The sequence below is a fragment of the Canis lupus genome, chromosome 21, assembly GCF_011100685.1.
Source record: "Canis lupus familiaris isolate Mischka breed German Shepherd chromosome 21, alternate assembly UU_Cfam_GSD_1.0, whole genome shotgun sequence".
NCBI lineage: Eukaryota > Metazoa > Chordata > Mammalia > Carnivora > Canidae > Canis > Canis lupus.
This window is the reverse complement of record NC_049242.1, coordinates 41,701,747-41,725,421: the sequence shown is the minus strand read 5'-3', so window position 1 is coordinate 41,725,421 and position 23,675 is coordinate 41,701,747. Positions and strand designations below refer to the sequence as shown.

The 23,675-nt window shown below is 40.9% G+C and overlaps 2 protein-coding genes and 1 long non-coding RNA gene across 5 annotated transcripts in view; 1 reads left to right on the top strand and 2 right to left on the bottom strand.

Moving 5' to 3' along the window:
- Window positions 1–945: 945 nt before the first annotated feature.
- On the bottom strand, window positions 946–1,624 carry LOC111091575. The gene is made up of 2 exons (XR_005375820.1): window positions 1,346–1,624; window positions 946–1,076 (listed from the first exon to the last, which is right to left on the bottom strand). It is a non-coding gene; the product is annotated as an uncharacterized LOC111091575 (long non-coding RNA).
- On the top strand, window positions 1,468–23,467 carry SPTY2D1 (SPT2 chromatin protein domain containing 1). 3 transcript variants are annotated; one of them, XM_038569222.1, is made up of 7 exons: window positions 1,992–2,139; window positions 2,596–2,760; window positions 13,603–13,717; window positions 14,474–16,051; window positions 17,482–17,653; window positions 19,146–19,223; window positions 20,236–23,467. In XM_038569222.1, exons 4-7 carry the CDS (start codon window positions 14,551–14,553, stop codon window positions 20,327–20,329), a joined length of 1,845 nt encoding a protein of 614 aa, XP_038425150.1. In that variant the 5' UTR covers window positions 1,992–2,139; window positions 2,596–2,760; window positions 13,603–13,717; window positions 14,474–14,550; the 3' UTR covers window positions 20,330–23,467. The 3 variants fall into 3 exon arrangements, with proteins under 3 accessions (XP_038425151.1, XP_038425149.1, XP_038425150.1); XM_038569223.1 differs by lacking the exons at window positions 1,992–2,139; window positions 2,596–2,760 and adding an exon at window positions 1,468–1,605; XM_038569221.1 differs by lacking the exon at window positions 2,596–2,760 and having other exon boundaries at window positions 1,869–2,139.
- The window catches only part of SPTY2D1OS (SPTY2D1 opposite strand), a 32,379-nt gene continuing 14,055 nt past the window's right edge, over window positions 5,352–23,675 (bottom strand). Inside the window, exon 5 of the transcript XR_005375819.1 lies at window positions 5,352–5,704. The gene's annotated coding sequence lies outside the window, so the exon portion shown is untranslated. The remainder of the gene's footprint in view (window positions 5,705–23,675) is intronic.

The following is a 23,675-nucleotide window of genomic DNA, read 5'->3' as shown; positions in this document are numbered from 1 at the left end:
CACAAATAAGGGAATCTTAAGAAGCAGCGCTGATGAGGTTACAGAAGTGTGCCAGGGCAAATCATGGCAGTCATTACAAGCCACAGTTAGGATTAGGATTTGGGTCTTTATCCTAAGAACAATCAGAAAACATTGAAAGATGACTCTACTTGCTGAATCAAGAGAATCACTTGAAGGAAATTTTAAAAATCTTAATTTTTTAAGGCCCCTGAGATCTGTTGGTTTTGTCAATACATTACACCCAAGCTTGCACATAATCTATAACCATGAGAGAGAAATATTTGTGGGGTTGGTCTCCTCCAAGTCAGAACTACTTAGAGTAGGTGGGTATGTATTTGAAAGGAATATATAAGCTTAGGCGAGCTGTGTGCTATGCTGGGCTCCTCCGAGGGAATAGGAAGGTTGTGAATTACAGGTCCGCCATCAGACTAAGACTTCATCTGGGTCTGCTGTTTGGGCAGCTTTAAACGGAGACATGTGGTCAGGGTCGCAACTCAGCATTGAAACTTCAGGTGCAGGGACACCTGGGTGGCTCAGCGGTTGAGCATCTGCCTTTGGCCCAGGGCGCGATCCGAGGATGCTGGATGGAGTCCCACATCAGGCTCCCTGTGGGGAGCCTGCTTTTCCATCTGCTTATGTCTCTGCTTCTGCGTGTGTGTGTCTCTCTCTCATGAATAAATAAAATCTTTTAAAAAAAATACTTCAGTTGCAGGGACACTGGGTGGCTCAGGGATTGAGCGTCTGCCTTCAGCCCAGAGCCTGATCCTGGAGTACTGGGATCCAGTCCCACGTCGGGCTCCCTGCATGGAGCCTGCTTCTCCCTCTGCCTGTGTCTCTCTGCCTCTCTCTCTCTCTCTCTCGGTGTCTCTCATGAATAAATAAAAATCTTAAAGCAAATAAAACTTCAGTTGTAAAGAGAAAAGACCAAGCAGCTTCGCCTAGTAATATCTTTAAACAACTTTATTTAGGTATCATTTACATGCTGTAAAATCCACCGGTTCTGAGGGTACAACGACTTTTAGTAAATTCACAGCAGAGTCATCACCACGATCCAGTTTGGGAGTATTTCCAGCCCACTGAAAAGATCCGTCCCACTGGTTAGCAGACAATTGCGGCTCACTTCCACCCCCAGGTCTGTCTAATTAGTGTATTTTACTGAATGAGACGACTTTACAGGCCCCAGATACTCTTAAAAGGAACCCAAGACTGGCACCCCCGCCCCCACCCCAGTTAGTACACCTAAAGGGGCATCTATGTATGTTTCATCAGCGCGCCAACTAGGTCCCGGAGGCTGGGTCTGTATGTAGGGAATGCCTTCATTCCTCCACCACGTGGAGCTCATTACCCAGACGAGGCCAAAGCACGAAGCCCGCGAATCTAGGCAGGACATGCACGCGTCCGTGGGGGAGGCGAGCACACCCCGCGGTGAGCCCTGCGTCTCTATCTTAGAGGACCCGGCGGGGCGGCGCGCGCATGCGCAGCTTCGCGGAGCGCCTCGCAACCTGTAACTGAAACCCCCTGCTCGAGCCCCGTCGGTTCAGCTGTTGGGGCCCCGGCGTTCCGGACCCGAGCGGCCACCCGTGACAGCCAGCGAGCCCTGGCCTGGTAGGTAGCCCCTCCCCCGCCCCCCGCGGCCCCCAACCTCCCTCGCTGTCCCCGCTCAGGGCTCGCAGGGAACACCGAGACCGCGAGGTCGCGCGGCCCGGCCGCCGGGGGAGCCGAGCTCTCCCTTAGCCACACCCCTCGCCCCCCCTAGGCCGCGTCTCATTGGTCGCTGGAAGGCCTAGCCCCGCCCCCCGGGCTAACGCCAGCGGCCACGTACCACGTTTTACGTGTCTGGAGCCCGAAAGCGGAAGTTACGCCAGGGACTCGCGAGCGGAGCGCCGGCCCCGAAAGGATATAGGCCGCGGGAGGGAAAGGGGCGGGCCGACGGCATCGGAAGGCGCCGGAAGTGGTCGTGCCGAGGCGGGGTGCGAGAGGGGTGGGCCGGGCAGTTCCCTCGGCGGCGGCTGGGCGCCTCGGGAAGGCGTACTTTCACTTCTTTCCGAGAGCCTGGCCGGGTCCTCCGCCCCAGCCGACATGGATTTCAGGGAGATCCTCCTGATAGCTTCCAAAGGGCAGGGTGTCAACAACGTGCCGGTAAGTCGCCGCCGGGCGCCACTCTGGGAGACCCTGGTCCTCAAGTTCGGAATGCGTGGCCGCGGAACTTGCGGGCGTCCGCCCGGCCTGTCCGGGAGAGGGAAGGGGGCGAGACCTGGGGCGCCCTGTTTCCTCCTTTTGGGCAGCGAGCTACTCGTGCGGACTGCGGGTGACAAGGGGCTGGAGGGGGGAGGCGGGAGCCTTCCGGTCAGGGAGTCTCACGGGCTTAGTCACCCTGCAACGCGGACGGTGAGCTCGGGGGCCGTGGAGTTGCGCGAAGGCCGGTGGCTGACCCCGTGCGGCGGACGTGGTGGTGGAACCCAGCGCGGGTGGTGTCCGGCTCCGCCGTGAAGTCCAGCCCGGAGGGTGGGAAGGGAGCGTGTGTGTTGGGAAGCTGCAGGGCTTTTAGGGACCTGGCCTGATCTCGCCTTTCGGCCGATTTATTTACCCCCCGAGACGGGGCTGAATATCGTGCGATTCCTCGAGCAAGTTAAGTTCTCCGACTTGTGGCCCCACCCGTCCAGCCAACGAGATGATTAAATTACAGCCTCCCAAAGGGTTAATAACACCCCGGGAAAAGAAGTTGAGCGGATTCCACGAAATTCTTGGCCAACAGACTGGGTGAGCTAGCCTTCCTCAACCTTGCGTTCGCTCGTGGCCTTCGCGACGTGTCTTTGTTCGAAATCTGCGTCCCATTTGCTCGGTAATATCTGCCGGTTCGCTGATACCCGCAGAGCCGGGTAAGCCTTTTAAAATCTACACGCTGGAGGCACGGAGAGGGCCTGGTGCGCGGGGTGGTAGCTGTTTTGCATAAACGAGTCATTTCTGGATCCTCGGATGGTACCCACAGCACAGCTGTAAACCGACAAATTGCATTGCGATACCTGCGGTCGGAGCAGTGAGGTGTACAGCCCGAACGGCTCTCTTTTAAAGTCAATTCAACTGCGATTTATTGAGCTCTCACTCTGCGTTCTGCATTTTCTTTCTTCTTTCTTTCTTTCTTTCTTTCTTTCTTTCTTTCTTTCTTTCTTTCTTTCTTCTTTCTTTCTTTCTTTTTTTTGATTTTTTTTTCTGTATTTGCAGTGGTTTTGTTTTGTATTCCCCACTCCTGCCCTTTTCTTTTTTCTTTTTTAAAGATTTTATTCATGAGAGACACAGAGAGGCAGAGACATAGGCAGAGGGAGAAGCAGGCTCCATGCAGGGAGCCGGATGTGGGACTCGATCCTGGGACCCTGGGATCACAACCTGAGCTGAAGGCAGACGCTCAACCGCTGAGCCACCCAAGCGGCCCTCCTGCCCTTTTCTTATCTTCTAAGGCTGCCCCCCCCCCTTTTTTACCCTTTTGAAAATATTCATCTGACGATAGTAAAATAACTGGTAAAATAAAACTGATACAGGTCAGTTTAAAATTTGTTGAATCCCCCTGTATTCATCTCCCATCCCAAGTACCCTGAATAATCATTCCCCGGAGCCATGAGTCATAAGATCTGCAGGTTAAAGTTATGGGCTTAAGCCTTTGAACAACAGAATTCACTTTCTGCAAATACTGTAGATTTTCTAGACAAGTCAGTATTGGAGTTAGTGACCTTTTATCTTTGCATAATTAGGTCCATATTTTATTCTAGATCTTCCTGAATTTCATTGGAGGTCAAAAAAAAAAAAAAATGATAGCTTTGATGCCCAGGAATAGTCCATAGAAGAATCCAAACCAAGTCATTTCTTATTCTCAAAACCAATGGCTTCTGGGAGAAAAGCAGATAATCTTAGAGCAGAAGATTTCAAAACTTGTGTGCATTTCAGAATACATTATCAACAGATCTTTGAAATAAAGATTGAAAGCAAAAAGAAGACAGGTAATTGGTGAGGTCGTTTAAAATCTAATAGATGAATATAGGCATATATTTTATGAAAGCATGCTTTCCCCTGCCCACCAGGAAAAGCTAGTAAGCCTAGAAGTTTGATTTAGTTAGCATTATAATCCTTTTTACATCAGATGAAGTATATCACAAAAGAAACTAATGAAGGACAGAGCTAGGCAGTAGTTAAATTTAATCCATGATCTCGCTTTCACTTGGTTCATCTGATTATTCTGTTACTTATCAAAGCTACAGCATAAGCTTTATTGATTGAGAACCATAGAGGCTTTGCAGTAATTGACAGGTATAACTCCTTTCCTTCCCTCTCTAGTACTTATTTGGTTCTTATTTCTCTTTAGTCATCTTCCCCACCATCCATTTGGATCTTATCAGAGCTGATGTTCAGATTTCAGTCTTCAGAGTTCCTGTGTCACACCTTTGCTACAGGAAGGACATATGGTGACGAGCACTGATTAGCTCCAAGGGAGGCTAACATGTAAAACATCTGGACAGCCACTTTGAACTATCTCTGGGGCTTCATTTTTAAGAGGGATCTGTTGTATCTGGTTTGAGAAGCAATGAACATTTCTGTAATGCAGCCGCTTTCTTTTCTGTTGTCTTTTTAGGAGAAATAATTATCTTTAGAATGTTTTAGTTAAAACAAAGGAAGGTTGCATCATGCCTAGCAATATTAGGCAAGCTATCATTTCCCAGTGGAAAACTGAATTTAAAAAAACAGCTGATCAAGGTGATGTAACTAGTTATTGTCACAAGCTCCATTTAAATTTAAAAGAGAAAAATAAATAAATAAAAAAATAAAAGAGAAAAGATATTTTGGGTAACCTTGACTTAAATTTTTTCTCCCTGGGTCCTCTAGCAAAAACAGTTTCTTGTTTTGGTAGAATGCTAAAGCTTGGAATATGGATTCTTGTAGGTTGCAGGTAACTATAATTGATGGCTTGTAGGTGCATGAGACATGTGGTCTTTCTCATAATCATACTGTGAAAATCATCCTAGACAAGGTGTGACCCTCAAACCAAAAAATACAGAAGCCTTCATGTGGTATTAGACATATAAAGATTTGGGGGCTATAGTCCCTTAAGGATAAGAATATAGGTATTGAGGGGGCACCTGGGTGGCTCAGTCCGTTAAGCATCCGACTCTTGATTTCAGCCCAAGTCATGATCTCGGGGTCCTGGGACTGAGCCCCAGGTCAGACTTTGTGCTGGAGTCTTTCTTTCTATCCCTCCTCCTCCCCCTTTCTTTCTCTCTCCCTATCTCCCACCCTTCCTCCCCCTTCCCCTCTCTTTTTCCCTACCCCCCCCCCCCAAAAAAAAAGAATACAGGTACTGAAAAAGGAGTTCAGGGACTTTAATCAGGTTGTCAAATTCAGATGTCTTCAGGACCAGGTAGATAATGTAAGTTCTTGAAGTAGTCTGGATATAAAATGGTAATAATGCAAGTTCTTGAAGTAGTCTGGATATAAAATGATAGGTACCAAGCTCTATGTATTCAAAAGAAACCTACCATGTGTTATAGTAGTTATATTTCCTTTTAAAGAACAGTATGGGCCAACAAAATTTTCTGGAGGCAGCCATTTTGCAACTTTTGATCTATAATCAATTATAACAGGATTGCTCCCCATGCTTGCATCTGAAGATCACTTTGTCGGTGCTTGAAGTAGCTGGGATTGCTAGCCTAGAGCAATACTTTAAAAAATATATATTTTTAATTTATATTCAATTAATTAGTATATAATGTATTATTAATTTCAGAAGTAGAAGTCAGTATTTATCAGTCTTATAAAATACCCTGTGCTCATTACATCACCTACTTTCCTTAATGTTCGTCACCCAGTTACCCTATCCCCTATCTCCCCACCCCCAGGACCCTCAGTTTGTTTCCTTTGATTAAGAGTCTCTTATGGTTTGTCTCCCTTTCTGATTTCTTGTTTTATTTTTTTCCTCTCTTCCCCTATGATCCTCTGTTAAATTCCACTAATGAGTGAGATCATAATTCTTTCTCTGATTGACTTATTTCACTTAGCGTAATATCCTCTAGTTCCATCCACATCGTTGCAAATGGCAAGATTCCTTTCTTTCTTTTTCTTTCTTTCTTTCTTTCTTTCTTTCTTTCTTTCTTTCTTTCTTTCTTTTCTTTTCTTTCTTTTCTCTTTTCTTTTCTTTTCTTTTCTTTTCTTTTCTTTTCTTTTCTTTTCTTTTCTTTTCTTTCTTTTCTTTCTAGCTGAGTAGTATTCTTTATCCATTCATCTGTCAATGGACATCTGAGCTCTTTCCATAGTTTGGCTCTTGACATTGCTGCTATAAATACTGGAGTATAGGTGCCTCTTCGGATCACTATATTTGTATCTTTAGGGTAAATACCCAGTAGTGCAACTGCTGGGTCATAGGGTACTAGAGCAGCACTACTTAACTAGTGTTTCAGAGAGAAGGTCTTTTAGAAAATCTACCCCCACAGAGATTGTGTTATTTTCTCTTCCCCATCACTGCCTGAGAATGAATCTCTGAATATTAATAACAACAATTAACACTTAAAATGCTTACTCAGTGCCAGGCACTGTTCTAAGCACTTTGTGTATATAGATTTAATCACTCTAATGACCATATAAGGAAGGTTGTTTTACAGATGTGGAAACTGAGGCCCAGAGATAGGAAGAAACTTTCCTGAAGTCACACAGCTAATAAGTGACAGGGCTATTAATGGCAGAGCAGAGAATTTGCCAACTGGCTCTAGAGTTCTTGCTCTTAATCATGATCCTGTGTTAAATGAGGGGTGTATTGGATGTGAGGAAGGTTGTCATCTGTAAAGCCTAAACCCATCCAGCCTCCTACCCTCAATTCCAGCCTAATATAGCCTTAGACAAGAACTCTATTTTTTGTGGTACTTCTCCCTCAATTCTGATGGGAGAGAAATTTAAAGGGCAAACCAACAGAATTTGGAAACTGGTGGGTAGAGAGAGATTTACAGCCTGTTTGGGAGAGTGCCAGCATGGTTAACAGAAATAGTCTGAGGGTGAAAAAAGATAATATAGAAAGTTAAATGGTGGACCTGTTTGAGGTCGTGGCACTGTCCAGGAGGCAGGTGGAAATTAGGGAAGGGCATTTAAGATTGTGGTTACCGCTGCAAGAAAGTGTTGGGATTAAGTTAGAAGTGAGATATATTGTAGTAAAAATACTTTTGGACCTGAAACAGGAGACCTAGATTCTAATTTACATTCTGTTACAAACTGTGCAACAACCAGTAAATACACAGTTGTGCTTTTGGGGCTACTTCTAACTTAGAGGTTGGACTAGAGGCTCTGAGGTACCTATCTGTCATTACATTTTATAATCAGGTATATTATTAACACAGTAATATTGAATTTTACATTTGATCCTGTAGCAATCCTGAATAGCATACTTTTTGATTGTTTTATTTTTATCCTCTTAGCCACCCAGCTAAGCAAGCTTAATGCAAATCATTCGTTTTCTGGCCTGCATTTATTCCTTGACTATGATGTTTTGAGAACACTTCAGAAATTGTGTAGTGATTTATTAAACTGAAGGATGTATTTGAATATTTCTAATTCTAACCAATAATAAATCTCTAATATATGTAAACCCATCAGGAAATTTACGTTTCCTCCTATTGCAACAATATGTTATCTCCTGAGTAAAGACCAGCTTTCAAGAAGGGATTGGCTGTTGATTCCAACATAACGTATTTGGTTAAAACATATTTCTAAACAGAAACTTATTTTCTTAATCTGACCATGGCAGTATAATTTCAATGCACGGAACACATATGTCTTAAAGTGAATTAATGTTTTTTAGGTCTGTTGGCTTCAGAATTACAAATCTTGGCAAAATCTCCGATACTGTATTTAAATGGCATAAGCTTCACTGCTGTGGATCATTCATTGGGGTCCAGCAGAATGACTGAGTTGGCTTGCAGTATAATAAAATAGATGGATACACTTAGGATAAAAGAAACTCTTGTCCAGCTGCTTTTCATGAAGCTCAAACAATGAAGCAGCCTGGTGCCTTGAATCCGATTCAGAATTGGTGGGTGCATCTTGATGTGCTGCTGCTAGAGCTAAATGTGACCATCTGATGCAGGAGAAAGTGCCAAATAGTTCTTCGGCTTTATTAAATGGGATATAATGTAATCCCAGCCTGAAGCTTTTTTTTTTAAAACCTGGTTCTCTACTGGGTTACCCTTGTGGGGGTAGCTGATACCTAATATATTCTATTACAGCAAATCTCAAATCTTTTGATACCACAGTGTCCCTTTTTGAAAGGTCTGGCTAGCTCAATGTTAGGAAGATCCATAATGATATACCCAAGAGAAATGATGCTCACACAAAAAAACCTGTACACATGTGTTCACAGCAGCATTAATCATAATAGCCGAAAAGTAAAAAATGCCAGTCAACTTATGAATAGATATGTGGTACATCAGCACAATGAAATATTAAGCCATAAAAAGAAATGAAGTAGTAATACATGTTACATGAACCTTGAGAAGATTGTACTAAGTGAAAGTACCACAATACAAAAGGCCACTATATCAATCAGGGCTCTCCAGAGAAACAGACCAATAGGATTTATTTTAGGAAATTGGTTCATGTAATTGTGTGGCCTGGCAAGTCTGAAATTTGTAGGGCAAATACCTTCTTCTCTGAGAAACCTGTTTTTGCTCTTAATAGCCTTCAACTGATTAGATGATTACCACCCAAACTACTCAGGGTAAACTGCTTTACCTAAAGTTACCTGATTATAGATGTGTTTTTTTTTTTTGTTTTTGTTTTTGTTTTTTTAAGATTTTATTTGGGTAGCCCCAGTGGTGCAGCAGTTTAGCGCCGCCTGCAGCCCAGGGTGTGATCCTGGAGACCTGAGATCAAGTCCCATGTCAGGCTCCCTGCATGGAGCCTGCTTCTCCCTCTGCCTGTGTCTCTGCCTCTCTCTCTCTCTCTCTCTCTCTATCTGTGTCTCTCATGAATTACACACACAGAGAGAGAGAGAGAGGCAGAGGCACAGGCAGAGGGAGAAGCAGGCTCCATACAGGGAGCCTGATGTGGGACTCGATCCTGGGAGCCAAAGGGGCAGGCACTAAACCGCTGAGCCACCCAGGGATCCCCCTGATTATAGATGTTAACCACACCTGCAAAATATCTTCAACAGCAATGCCTGGATTAGCGTTGGACTAAATAACTGGGCACTATCGAGTAGCCAAGTTAACATATAAAATTGACCATGGAAGCCACATACTGTATGATTTCAATTTTTTCTTTCAAAGTTTTTGAGAAAGAAAAAAAAATAGAAAAGTCAACACTGACAACAGAGTAAAATTACATTAGCACCATTTAAATTTACTTAGGTATCCACATACTTGTCATTTTAAAGTTCTAGGTATAAAATTAAAAAAAACAAAAATAAAGTTCTAGGTATATTGTTCTTACTCCAAAAGAATTAAAATTATACCCTTGCTGAAACATTTAATGGTCATAGAAACTAATCATTTCTTTATTTTAGTTAAGCCAGAGAAATAATTATAATTTCTCAGTTCAAGGATGTTTGGAACCAACTTACAGAGCATCTCCCAAAGATATTTTCTTGGACTTTGAAGGCATCTATTTTCAAACTTAATAATAGAGTCAAGTGAAAATTATCAGTAAGGGTTTTCAAAATTGAAAAATCTTACATATGTTGTATGATCACTCATATATAACCATTTGTCTATGGCCTGTAAATTTTACCTTATATTGTGATACATAGCACTAGATAGTGGTACACTGGGTACATAATTTCATTTATGTGAAATGTCCGGAATTGGCAAATCTGCAGAAACACAAAGTAAGTTAGTGGTTTCCAGGGGCAGAGGGGAGAGAGGAACTAGGGAATGACTGCTAAAAGGTAAGAGATTTCTTTTTGGGATAATGTAAATGTTCTGGTGATGGTTATGGTTGTACAACTCTGTGAATATACTAAAAACCAGTGAATTGTACACATTAAATGGGTAGGTTTTACGGTATGTGAATTATATCTGAATACAACTGTTAAGAAAATCATCTATGAAGACCCAGCCCTACCCCCTTTTTAACCTCACATTTCTAAGTTTTGACCTAAACTTTGTGAAAGAGAATATATAAATACTTTCCTAGTATCTGCGTTTGAGTACATCAAGCTACAGAGCATGTAAGAAACTACTAATTATGACTCAGCTCATGCCGGTGAATAAGATTAAGCCTCATCAAGTTAGGACCTTGCCCTTCTCATTTCCTAGCATACCAATGAAATAAGACTTTTTATAGATTTATTGAATCCCTTCTACATCATAGGACAAAAAGTATTGCAAAGTTATTGGGTTAAATGGAAAGCCAGTTTAATAAGTACCCTTGTGGATTAGAGATGTTAGAACAAAACTGAATTTAAAATTGGCAGTGTGAATGGATAGAAATAGGTGGATACTTTGAAAAAAAGCTAAAGGTAATCTTTGTAATTCTTTTCTGAGTGAATCTGAGATCCTGAACACCCCCCTCCCTTGCTGCTGCTTTGTGTCCTGCCCCTTCTGTATTTTTATGTTCCTTTTTGGTGTTTCCCAAAGTATAGTGCGGATAGCTCTGGCTGTACTGTGATTGTAGGTGATACACAAATACTTTTAGTTCTCGGGATCCCTGGGTGGCGCAGCGGTTTGGCGCCTGCCTTTGGCCCAGGGCGCGATCCTGGAGACCCGGGATCAAATCCCACATCGGGCTCCCTGCATGGAGCCCGCTTCTCCCTCTGCCTGTGTCTCTGCCTCTCTCTCTCTGTGACTATCATGAATAAATAAATAAAAAAAAATCTTTAAAAAAAAAATAAAAAATAAAAAAAAAATACTTTTAGTTCTCATAGTTATATATATTTTTAAATGGTTATATTTTAATATGATTTGGAAAAATGTAACTAGCCTTTCAAGCCAGTCATTTCATAGATATTGTTTAAAGTAAAGCTATAATTATAAGTCATAGTGTTATGTCTGTTTTCTTAAGGTTAGTAAATAATACAGGTGGTATACTAAAAGGGCAAAAATGATGAAGATGTTATGCAAATGACTGAAGTTTAGTAAACTGTGCCCCATTGACAGTGTTTTCCCTTTGGAGAACAGTAGCTTTTCAGCTAGTCATTTTCCATTACCTATCTCTTGAAGTCCCACATTAAGAAGAAAGAGGTCTATCCTGAAGTCAAAATAGGAATTACTCATTGCTATAATATCAAGATAATGAACCAGTGCTGTTTAAGATAACATTAACACATCTATTGGTATTTTGTGGGGGGAAACCTTGTATAAGCTTTGATTTGGCAGGTAAGTCATGGACTAGGTAGTTGGCAGACACAGAAAATATTAAGTCTTGGCGACAAAAATCTATCTTTCCTCTTACAAATCTCCCTAATGGGATAGGGTGAAGTAAGTGTATGTTTCTGCTCACGGGTCTATATATGTCTTACGCAACTTGAATCATATTCATAGTGTCTCTTCCATTAAGAAAATACGAACTTGGAGATTAGGCCTATGTTTGAGGTTCTTATAAACCAGGACAACTTTATATAGCTAGTTAGGTAAAGCAGTATTCTCTTTCTCCTAAGTATTCTTTCCTTCTCCTTTAAATATGGGGCCCCAGTCCACAACGGAGAGGGCCTACAACTAAATTTATAACTAAAGATGGAGACTTATTACTGGATTTTACTGTGACTCAACCAAAATGACTGGGAAAGGACTCTGGATGATGCTCTCTTGGGATTTCAGTCAGGGATGTGTCAGGTCACAGCATTGCTATCATGGCAGGATTTTCAGGTTGGATTAGAGCTTGCTTCCTTGGCCAGCTACTTTGTTGGTGAATAATTTAGCTAGAACTCCTAACCTATTTCAGGATGCCTTGTATTTGCCAGCCACATAGTAAGCATGGATCCTTTGGCTTTCCTCTAGGAATTTCATGCAAATTTTGGGAATCAGGTTTTTGGTTCTTACGTAGCTCAATTTGTGCTCAGAGGTTATTGTTTCCTTTTTAACTAGCATAAAAGGTTCAGTAGACAAGAATGTAATCTGTCTAACAAAAAAGGAGGCATGGACATCTTTTTTTAAGATTTCATTTATTTGAGAGAGACAGCATTAGCAGGTTGAAGGGTGGAGGGAAAAACAGCCTCTCCACTAAGCAGGGAACCTGATGCAGGTGCCATTCTGAGCCAAAGGCAGAGGCTTAACCAACTGAGCCACCAGGCGCCCAAGGGAGGGTATTTAAAAACTTATTCCCTATGCATATATTTAATTTGGAATGCTCCTAGAGATGAATTATCCTGGTTTGAGTTACTCTGTTTATCACACTTCTCTAATGATAGATACTTATAAAATGGAAATATTTTTCCTATCATAGTTCAAATTAACATTCCTATAGTTTCAGTCACTTCCCAGTGTTGTTATATAAAAATCAAAGCCCAGAGAAATACCATCTGTGCCAGGATAATATTAGTACTTTTTGGGTGATAGGAAACCTGTCTAAAACAGTTCATGTGGCAAATTAATATTTAATGAACATAAGAGCTATGGTTAAAGTCATAGAGAATTGGGCACTTCTTCCTGCTTAGATTTCTTTGAAATGCTTTTTAGTTGTGGTTTGCCACCAACTTTGCCTGTGGTCAAAGGAAAATCTCTGTTCATGTTGTAAGCAAAATAACCTATGTAGCTGTGAGTCTACTAGAAAATAATCTGGAATAAAGTACTCAGAAGAGAAACCACCTGGGTGGCACAGTTGGTTGAGCATCTGCCTTTGGCTCAGGTCATGATTCCAGGGTCCTGGGATGGAGCCCCTCTTTGGGTTCCCTGCTCAGCGGGGAGCCTGCTTCTCCCTCTGCCTCTTCCCATCCCCCTGCTTGTTTTCTTTCTCTCTCCCTCTCTCTCTCTCTAATTAAAAAGAAAAAAAGAAACTTTATGAGTAGTTGTTTCTGTTTGAGAAGTTAGATTTTGAAATGCTTAGTTCTAAATAAGGTTGATTTTTTAAAATCAGAATTTTAAAACAATCCAGGGGTGCCTGGTTGGCTCAGTCAGTTAAGCATCTGCCTTCCACTCTGGTGGTGATCCCAAGGTCCTGGGATCCAGCACCCACCCCCCAGCCCCCAGCCCTTCTCTGGCTCCTTGCTCAGTGTGGAGTCTGCTTCTCTCCCTCTGCCTCCCCGCTTGTGTTTGTGCCCCCCCCCTCAAATAAATAAAATCTTAAAAAAAAATAATTTTAAAACAATCTGTTCTAAGTGGTGATTTATTTTTAAAAGTTCCCCAGTCCAAGTACCTTTTTGGAAAATAATCCAAAATAGTATTTCTCTGAATTGTTCACTTGTGCATTATTTAGGATGTTACAAAGAAATTCTGTACCTAAAGACAATCCTGCATAATCCTATTTAAACCAAAACTTTATAGCTAAGCTTTCATATGGGTTATGTGATCTCTTAATTATTCAGAATCAGTTTTTCAGTCAATAATTTAAACCTCTTAGTTGCGTGACACAGTGCTTTACACCTAATAGCAAATACATTTCTAAAGTTGAATTGATTATAATTTTCATTTTCTTTATTTTTAGAAAAGGTATAGTTTGGCAGTGGGGCCTCCCAAAAAAGACCCAAAAGTTAAGGGTGTCCAATCTGCAGCCGTTCAGGCTTTTCTCAGAAGAAAAGAAGAGGAGCTCAGGCAAAAAGGTATGTATCTATTAGCCTTATTCTCAATTTTAAAATCTTCCACCTTCACAGCTAGCTTGTACTTACTTAACTAGTGGGTACTTGTAATAACATAATTGGCTAATGGATTTGTGTATGTGTCCGAATCAACTGTATTTAGAGGATTCCATATGTATGGACGTTATATCATTTGTATGGACGTTATCTTTTATTTCCTCTTAAGAGCTTTTGGGGATAGTGACCATATCTTCTACTTGGCCACACTAGGTCCCAATAGGAACTCCATTCTTTGGCCTTCATTCTGAATCTGCCTCTACGTCTTTTGTATTTTAATTTTTTTTATTATCAAGAATGCTATCTTAAGGTTAAAATAGGGACAGTTTTTGAAGACCAGTATAACTCAAACAGTAGTTTTACCTCAGGCAAGTGACAGTGATAATAAATTTAAGTATTCATTTATTCATAATAATGACTGTGAAGTGCCTACTGTTTTTTTAACTTGGTATACTTGATTTGGTATGAATTATTTTCTATATTTAAAGCTAAAAGCCCAGTGTCTCACTTGCTTTGTCATATTGAAAGACCCATATGTGACCCACTCATTATGTAAAGATGACTCAACTGATACTTGTTCAAAGGACTTCCCCATTTTATTCCTAGATATCTTCAAACTGTAACTTGAATGTTGCTTGTGTTTTGGCCACCTACTGATATCAGGTGAAATACTTGAGCTCTCCAGACCCTGAGACACTTTGTTCTTGTTTTGTCCCCTTTTAGCTTTAGAGGAAAAAAGGAGAAAAGAAGAGCTAGTAAAAAAGCGAATTGAACTAAAACATGACAAGAAAGCAAGAGCTATGGCTAAGAGGACAAAGGATAATTTCCATGGTTACAACGGGATTCCTGTTGAGGAAAAATCAAAGAAGAGGCAGGCAGTGGAAAGCCACACTAGCCAGGGAACAGAACAAGAATATGAAATGGAAGAAGAAGATGAATTCTTAGAATACAATCAAGCAGAGTCAGAGCAGGAGTATGAGGAAGAGCAAGAACCTCCCAAAGTTGAAAGCAAACCAAAGGTCCCCCTCAAAAGTGCCCCGCCACTCATGAACTTCACTGATCTACTCAGGCTGGCTGAGAAAAAGCAGTATGAACCAGTGGAGATCAAGGTAGTGAAGAAGACAGAAGAGCGGCCTATGACTGCAGAGGAACTTAGGGAGCGAGAATTCCTTGAACGAAAGCAGAGGAAAAAGAGACCTGAGACAGATGCAAGACTACCTCCAACCAAAAAGGCACCCTCTCAGAAAGAAAGCGTGGGCACAAAACTTAGCAAGCATCCTTCTTCCAGGGGTACTCCTCTTCCTCATGCTGAGAAGAAATCCAGACCCAGCACAGCCAATGAGAAACACTTAGGTGTGTCTTCATCCAAATCCATGCCAGGAGAGAGGACCAAAGCAGGATCTGTCAACTGCTCTCAACCCTTACTTCGTGAGGGCCATAACAGACCTGTTTTTAATGGGGCTGGAAAGCCCCACTCCAGCACCTATTCACCAAGTGTCTCAAAGACTTGTGCTAAAGGGACTCAGAAATCTGTTACTGAGCACAAAGCCAAAAAATCTCCTCCCCATCCTAGCCATTCCAGGCCTGGGCCCATGGTTACCCCACACAGTAAAGCTAAGAGTCCAAGTGTCAGGCATCCAGGCAACAGCTCCAGCTCAGCTCCTGGACGGCCCAGCACAGGGACTCCTCGGCCTACAGTTAGTTCTGGCCCTGTGCCCAGGCGCCAGAATGGCAGCTCCAGCTCAGGACCTGAGCGATCAGTCAGTGGGACCAAGAAGCCAGCCAGTGACTTAAATCTCTCCAGACGGACACTCGGTGGTACAAGTGGCCCTGGGCACCCTGCAAGCAGCTCAAATGGCCCTGGGCGACCCACCAATGGCTCAGGTGGTTCTGGGAGATCTGTGGGCAGCTCTAGTGGCCCTGGGCGGCCTATCAGCAGTCCACATGACCTTCGACGACCAATGAGTGGCTCTGCCCCTCCTGGGCGGCCAGTCAGTGGCCCAGGGCGGCCAGTCAGTGGCCCAGGGCGGCCAGTCAGTGGCCCTGGGCGGTCTGTCAGTGGCCCTGGGCGATCAATAAGTGGCTCAGTTCCAGCTGGACGGACTCTCAGTAGTTCAGGCCCTGGGAGACCGGTGAGCAGCTTGGGACCCGGGCGACCAGTTAGTAGCTCTAGTCTCCCCCTAAAGCCCAAGTGTACTGTTGTGTCAGAAACAATTTCTTCCAAGAATATAATTAGCCGATCCAGCAATGGACAGATGAATGGAATGAAGCCTTCCTTATCTGGCTACAGATCTGCCCAAGGTAAGGTAAAGGTAAATTGTCCCTTACCTTAAGAATATTTGTTACTAGGAAATTGGAAAGAATGCTTTGTTTTATATAACCAGAGACCCTGTACCCATCAATGTGCCCTTTAATGTACTCATGTTGATAGAATCCTGATGGTTTAATCTCTCTTTGTTCCTGAGAGTCCCTTTAAGGATTATAACTTGGAAAAGGCTTTAGAAGGAGTTATCTAGGACCCTCTGTGTTTACCCCTGTGATGTCTCCAAGTGCAATAAACTTGGCTATGTGATTTATAGGACAGGGTGAGTGTATATGCCTTATGGTTCAATGAAGTAATTCATCTTCACCTTTTCATGAGGACAAGAGAGACCTGTCTTCAAAAGTTGGAGCATATTTGTATGCTTGACGCCTTTAGTACATTATTTATCCATCAGATATTTGTTAAGTACCCACAATGTACCAGGAACTGTTTCTGACTGCCCTTGTGTTTCTGTTCCTTATAGTGGGCAACAGCAAGGCTCTAACTACTGGTCCTTTAGGGATCTCTGTCTCAAGGTACAGGATCATTGGTGGCTGCTATGTCATAGGTTCTTTATGGTAATAAGTATTTGTTAAAGCACTTGTTGGGTGCCATGCAGAATATAAAAAGAACAAAAGATGAGATGCCATGCTTTAAACTTCCTAATTCAGCTAGAACATTGGTTCTTGACCAAGGATGATTCTGATGCCCAGTGAACATTTGGCAGTGTCTGGAGACATTTTTTGACTGACACAACTGAGGGCAGGAGATGCAAGCATCCTCATCTAGCAAGATAGGGGCCAGGGACACAGCTGTTATCCTACAATGCACAGGACAGGGTGCTCAACAAAAAATTACCTGGCCCAAAATGTCAGCAGTGCAGAAGTTGAGAAAGAAATCCTGCACTCAGGAGACAAGCCATGCATATTAACAACAGCTCAAGAATAAGGGTAATGTAGTGAGTTTTTTTGAAGTAAGACTTTGAACAATTATTCATAATTCTGGGAATTTTTTATACTTTGTTGGACTTCTAAAAAATGTACTGAAATTATGGTGATAATAGATGGTAGGTTGTCACCTCAGTTGTCACATAAGTTAGTGTAAGCTATTTGTAATTTGGGTTTTTTGTTTTGTTTTGTTTTTTTGAAAATGTACCAGTCTTAAATCCAGAAGGAGGGGAACTACTAGGCTAGAAAATGTAACAGATGCTGCTAGTAAGCTCTGGGATAAATGGAAATTCTACTTCCTATAAATAATGTGAAGCAGCAGGGATGAGGCCGTAATGACCCCATGCTATGGGCCAGCATGCTGGCTCTGGTTTTTGAGGACACTGTCTTAATGAGTTGTCACTATCTCAGTTTATGTAGAACTTGGTTGGGAATGTCCTCAGTTTTAATACTCCTGTAAGTAATGGCTTTTCTATTCTTAGTTCCTCAAAGGCCTCCATTCCCCAGTAGTTACAAGAGGCAGAGAGAATATGAAGATGAGGAAGATGAGGATGAATATGACTCTGAAATGGAAGATTTTATTGAAGATGAAGGAGAACCTCAGGAAGAAATATCCAAGCACATTCGAGAAATCTTTGGCTATGACCGAAAAAAGTAAGACTAAGAAAATTTAAATAATACACTTATTTCTTTAAATAAATAAATAAATAAAAACTCTTCATAAAATGTATCTTTAATGAGTGTGAAGCAGTTTAGTGTAGTAGGACTAGATTGGCTTTGAACTCAGCCATCCACAGCACTGTGTTAAAAGCTGGTCTGATCTGATATTTACTTTTCGTTCATGTAAAAAGCTTTGCTGCTCAAAACCATGGTTCCTGGACAGCAGTCAGCATGGGACCAACAGCACTGATAGCATCTGACAATAACGTCGGAAATGTAGGTTCTCAGGCCCCACTTCAGAGCTACCAAATCTAAATCAGCTTTATAAGGCTTCCAGGTGATTCATATGCACATTAAAGTTTGAGAAGCACTGGTACAGAGGAGAAGATCAGGGTTTGAATGGAAGTTTCATCATTAGCTGTATAAACTTGAGTAAATTATTTTTAGAATGACATCTGGAAGAGGGCCCCTGGGTAGTGCAGTCAGTTGAGCATCTGACTCTTGGTTTCAGGTCAGGTCGCTATCTCAGGGTTGTGAGATCAAGCCCTGTGTCAAGCTCTGAGCTCAGCATGGAGTCTACTTGAGACTCTCCCTCTCTCTCTGTACTCCCCCCCCCCCCCCCATAAATAAATCTTTAGGGGAAAAAAATGACATCTGGGAGGATTAAATGAGGTAGTATGTATGTAAAAGAGAAGGCATTTGCCCTATCAATTGACAATTGCCATCTCCTTTAAACCCATTGATATGAGAAATTAGAGGGCAAGCCTAAGAGAAGGTATATTTAAAAAAAGATATTTAGTAGCAAAAAGAACTGGAATAAATAACAGATTTTAAAATTTAATATTAGTAATGTCATTAGCTACTATATGTTCTTGGTCAAGCCATTAATCTGCCTGCTTCACTCTCTGTTCCCACGAAGCTCAAATAAGATTAATATGTACAAAATTATTTTCATGTATATTGTACTTTCAGGATTTTAATATAAACTATCTAAACTATCTGTAACTAGAGGTGAATGAGGTAAATGTTATTGAATTGGTATCTTCATCGACATTAGGTTCAGGAATAGTTGCCTTCAAGTAGTAGTAGTTCATTTAATTTGTCTTTATTTCTGAAACTCCTCTCTACCCATCATCTCTGTCCACCTCACTTCCTTGCCAAGCAAGGAAGAGTAATCCTTAGTGTGTTTCTGATTTACTTGTAAAGATACAGATTTTTTTTTTTTAATTCTGTTTATTTGCAAGAAAGCGTGCTTGAAAGAGCACAAGCAAGGGGAGTGGTGGAGGGAGAGGGGAGAAGCAGGTTCCCCGCTGAGCAGTGATCCCGGGACTCTGAGATCATGACCTGAGCTGAAGGCAGACACTTAACCGACTGAGCCATCCAGGCGCCCCAAGATACAGATTTTTAAAATAGGAGGATGTGGTTCTTTTAAAAAAGTAGGAATTTGGGCTTTTTTCCCCTCACAACATTGATTTCCTCTTATCAGATACAAAGATGAAAGCGATTATGCCTTACGTTACATGGAGAGTAGTTGGAAAGAGCAGCAGAAGGAAGAAGCAAAGAGGTAAGCACAAAATTTAACACATTTGTGCAGAAATATCCCGAACATTCCTTTGTTTCCTGCTTTAGTTGCATGCACCATTGGGAGCAGGGGCTTTGGGCCACACAGTTCTAAATTCTAATCCTGCTTACGTGCTGTGGGGCTTTAGACAAATTACTTAGCCTTTCTAAATCTTATTTGTAAAATGAAAATTTACCATTTCTACTTATTGAGGTACTGTGTTAAGATACTATATTCAAGTTGCCTGCTGCAGTGCCTCACCATACAGGGACACAGTAAGTGCTGGAAGCCTCCTCTGATCCTGTTGCAATGTGTTCTTGTTTCTCTTTCCCCGTCTTTAATTCCCTTTCTACATCAGACACATCTCAGTCCTGCTGTACCACTACTGACCTTAGGGATCTGAGAAGGGATATAGATCCTGTCTGATTCCTGTTTGACTACCTAATAAACTAGTGATAATTGCTCTTTCTTTCTTTCTTTCTTTCTTTCTTTCTTTCTTTCTTTTTTTTTTTTTACTAGTGATAATTTCTTGGGTTGGGGCAACAAATGATTATTTTTATAGTGTTAACTTGCTAAAAAAATTCACTTCAGTCTCAACCCAGAATATTAAACGTTTCTCCCTCTTGTGTTCTCCTCTTAACTACATAAAATACCCAAATGGTGGGAAGGGATAAGAATAGAATGTTATTTTATATATTGAATAAATTTTCTTCCTCTTTATTTTTAAAAGCTGTTATTATAAGCAACTTATATTTCACTACTTTAATGGGAATATTAAGGTATTTTATGTTGAAGTTTTATATGAGGTCTTTTTTCTACTGTAAACAGAGTCAGTGGCAGAGATTCCTAGTAAAAAATATACCTGCTAGTTTGTTTTCAGTGGTAAAGCCTTTAGGCATTTTTAATGCATCAGCACATTCCATATGAGCTCCTAGTTGAAATTTCATTCTTAATTTTTAAAGAGAATGGTAATTTCATGTATGTTGACAAACACTTTTTTTTTTTTTTTTGACAGTTTAAGACTAGGTATGCAGGAGGACTTAGAGGAAATGAGACGTGAAGAAGAAGAAATGAAGCGTCGAAAGGCCAAGAAGCTGAAGAAGCGTTAGCTGCTGCTTTTATTTATTTTTGTGAAATTCTGGAGACACTCTGCTGCAGGGAGGTCCTGCCTTCAGAATGAAGAAGCCCCTTTATGATTTTAGATTTATACTTGGGTACTCAAGGAGAAGGAATGCGTATGTCATGTGCAGGCTGTCATTGGATCATAAAGTATTTTCAAATACTTTACAGGGTTTAATCTGTAATGCAGGTGATAGAATGCCCATTTGAGTGCTCTTACGAAGTTAACTGTTCACAGGTGCCAGCCTTGATCCTGATGAGCTATGCACTCTAATGCGGGGCCGCTCACCAGTCAGCCAATCTTTTGTTCCTTTGCTACTTTGGAAAGGAAAAAAAAAAAAAAAAAGATTGCCTCTTGACTTCATAATTCTGCTGATGTGTGAGTAGGGCACCATCCCGCTCCCAATCAAACTTACTCTGTCTTTTAATAAGGAACCTGGCCCTTCTATGAATGTTGCCAGCAATAAAGTGACCTGTCCTAAGCTATATGTTTGGATTGAGAACTTGAAAATGTAGAGTAGGCTTTATAATTATCGTATGGATGTCATCTCTGTGACTTTGAAGTAAAAAGTAGAATAAATTATATTGTATTCTGCATTATTCATGGATTGGATGCTGAGCATTCTTACTCATTAATTTAGGTGATAAGGCAATTAACAAAAAGTTGTTTTCAAGTTAAATACAAGTTATGCCATTCAGTTTAAAAATATTTGTTTCCAAGTTTTCCTTTCAGATTTACTGTTATGTTGGCTTTAGTTATAAAATAGACAAGGTCACTGTGCTGATTGATTTTTATCTAAAAAATTCATTTTTATATTGAAAAAATGCTTATTTTATTCAAACATTAGATTTGGAAGAGTAGTAGTTTAAAAACTGAGGAAGTGACATGTGAGACTCCCCTCCTCCCTCTCTTCCCTCATTATACAGATATTTTGGGAAAAGGTGCCCCTGTACCTCTTGATATTGACTGCGTTTTATCTTAAACTCTTTAGCATTTAATGGCAAAAACCAAAAACTAAATTCATGTGTATCAAGAGTACCACTTTCTCTTTTTGCCCATATTGCACTTTTATTTCAAACTATGCACTGTGAAGAGATTTTTTTCCCAGGTAGGAAGGGATGGTCCCTGTTACTAGTGTTCTACTGGGCTGTGGAACTTTCTTCATTCTCACTTTTTTTCAAGTCATATTTGTAGACTTGATAGCTCTTAGGCCTCAAACCCAGCCAATGCCAATCAGGCTGACCTAGATTGATTGGAGAGAAGCCAAGTCTCAAGGAAAGTCAGCAACAGAAATGAGATATGATGATGCTAGAGAACATTTGTCCTTGATTCTAAATGTGGAGGGTTGGGGGCAGTGGGACATAAGCTTGTAGAACGGTTCCAAAAGTTGCTTTTGTATATTCCTTTTTATCCGTAAAGCTTTCTTTTTATTCTTCGAGTTTGGTAGTATAGATGACTATTGTTAGTCCCTTAATGGGACAGCCATGTGACCCAGTCCCTTAGACTGACTTATTTTGAATTGAGTTTCAAATTTCAAAAGTGCAAGGATTTAACTTTGAAGCTGAATCCTATGAAAGATGTCTTCATCACCAGGAATAACATCCTTTCTAATGATCCACACAGAACTGTCACACTGGCAGAAAATCCTATTGACTGCCTCTCACCCATCTCAAATACCTTCAGTGAAATTAATTTAAGGAAAGTGGGATGTTCCACGTAATAAAACAGGTTTGGAACACTATTTCCTTCACTGTCACTTTTGTATTACCCCCAGCCCTTCAAAAGTTTTTTCTTGGATATATATTTTCAATATTCAGACTCTTTGAAAAAATCTATTACAATCAAGTGCTTATCATAGCCGAAAGATTTCTGGTGGCTTAAAGTCTACAAGCACTTTACTTAATGTGCAGTTATTTGTACAGAAAGGCACCAGGTACTGGATAAAAGTTCCAGAACTTGAAGAGTCAGGTTGTATCCTTATGCGTGTATCACTTTGAGTGCGTTTCTTCTACAGATGTTGATTTTATTATTCCTCAGCATCAACATTATAAAAGGGCACTTCTGTAGCTCAATTAAAAAGAAAGTCCTGAGAAAGTCTTTTAAATTAGTCTTGGCCTTGTTTTCCAAATCCTGTCTTCCATTTTGTTCTGCAATTCCTGACCACTCTTCCAAAAAGCCCACAAATATCTGAAGAAACTGGAATAAGCTGTTATTTTATTAAGGTTTACAAATTTAAGTGCTTGGTTTTTTAATGTATCCTCTACCATTTTGATTTTCAGATTTTATTAATTCAATATCTGAAGATGTGCCTTTTATTGGGTAATGTTAATTCACGAATGTAGTAATGTTATTTCACGATTGTAATGTTACATGACCATGGGTGTGGCATTCTCTAACAGATGATGTGAAAGGAAAGTAGTTTTCATAAAACTCATATGGCTCTGATTGCACAGTCCCACTTGCTTTTGATGTTGCTATGTCAAAGCAAGGGGCACTTTCTCTTAAGGCTACTTTCAGAACTTGTCTTTGTATTTTCTCTAAACTACAAATGCATTTATGTCCATTTGGAGGCCAGGGTACCACATGTCACAGACAGCCTTACATGTGTGCCATGAGAGGGTTCAAAGACTGTTAACAAAAAAGAAAGTCTATGGGAACTCGAAATTTCATTTTTTTAATGTTACCCCAAGATTTTCTCCAAGAAATTACTGTTTTGTATTTTGTAACTTAAAAGCAGCTATTAGTACATTTCTGAGATATAGCAGGAGACCAAAACATGTTTGGAAAGAGAATAAATATATGAAGAGAGACTGGTTGGTTTATTTTCAATGTGCTCAATATATTAGACTACTATTTATTTTGTGAGTGGATGTGATAAAATAAATATTCAGGTGTTTAGTGTATGATTAAGAGTGGGATATAGATTTCTTTGGAGTTATTAAATCCATCATGTCTTTTACATAATGGACAAATCAAGTTTTAAAAAAGAAAACATTTACATAGCTTAGCTTGTTTTCTGGTGCTGTTGACCTGCAAGAGAATCTACTTTTGCACATACAGGTGAAAGTTTTGCAATTTATGTATAAAAGAAATTGTAGGCATTAAAAATATTTTATTGATATTTTCACTGGTTTGCCTTTATTTACCAAAACTCAGATATTTTCTTCCATTGCCCTGAACATTTTTCTAGCTAGAAGCCCCAGTAGACTCATCAGACTTGAGATAGGGTTTGCCTCCTTACACACATACCTCTCTGTTCATTCTCCTTGACATGTTCACGTCTGCTTGGCCCCCACAACTGCCCCCCACCAGCTGATGAGAGCTGGTCTGCTACC

What these genes read in the sequence shown, in the direction of transcription:
- SPTY2D1 (XM_038569221.1), top strand. Translation starts at nt 2,080, where the DNA reads ATGGATTTCAGGGAGATCCTCCTGATAGCTTCCAAAGGGCAGGGTGTC. An exon ending in AGGGTGTCAACAACGTGCCG is followed by an intron (nt 2,140 to 13,602) that starts GTAAGTCGCCGC and finishes CTTTATTTTTAG; the next exon opens with AAAAGGTATAGTTTGGCAGT. An exon ending in AGAGGAGCTCAGGCAAAAAG is followed by an intron (nt 13,718 to 14,473) that starts GTATGTATCTAT and finishes GTCCCCTTTTAG; the next exon opens with CTTTAGAGGAAAAAAGGAGA.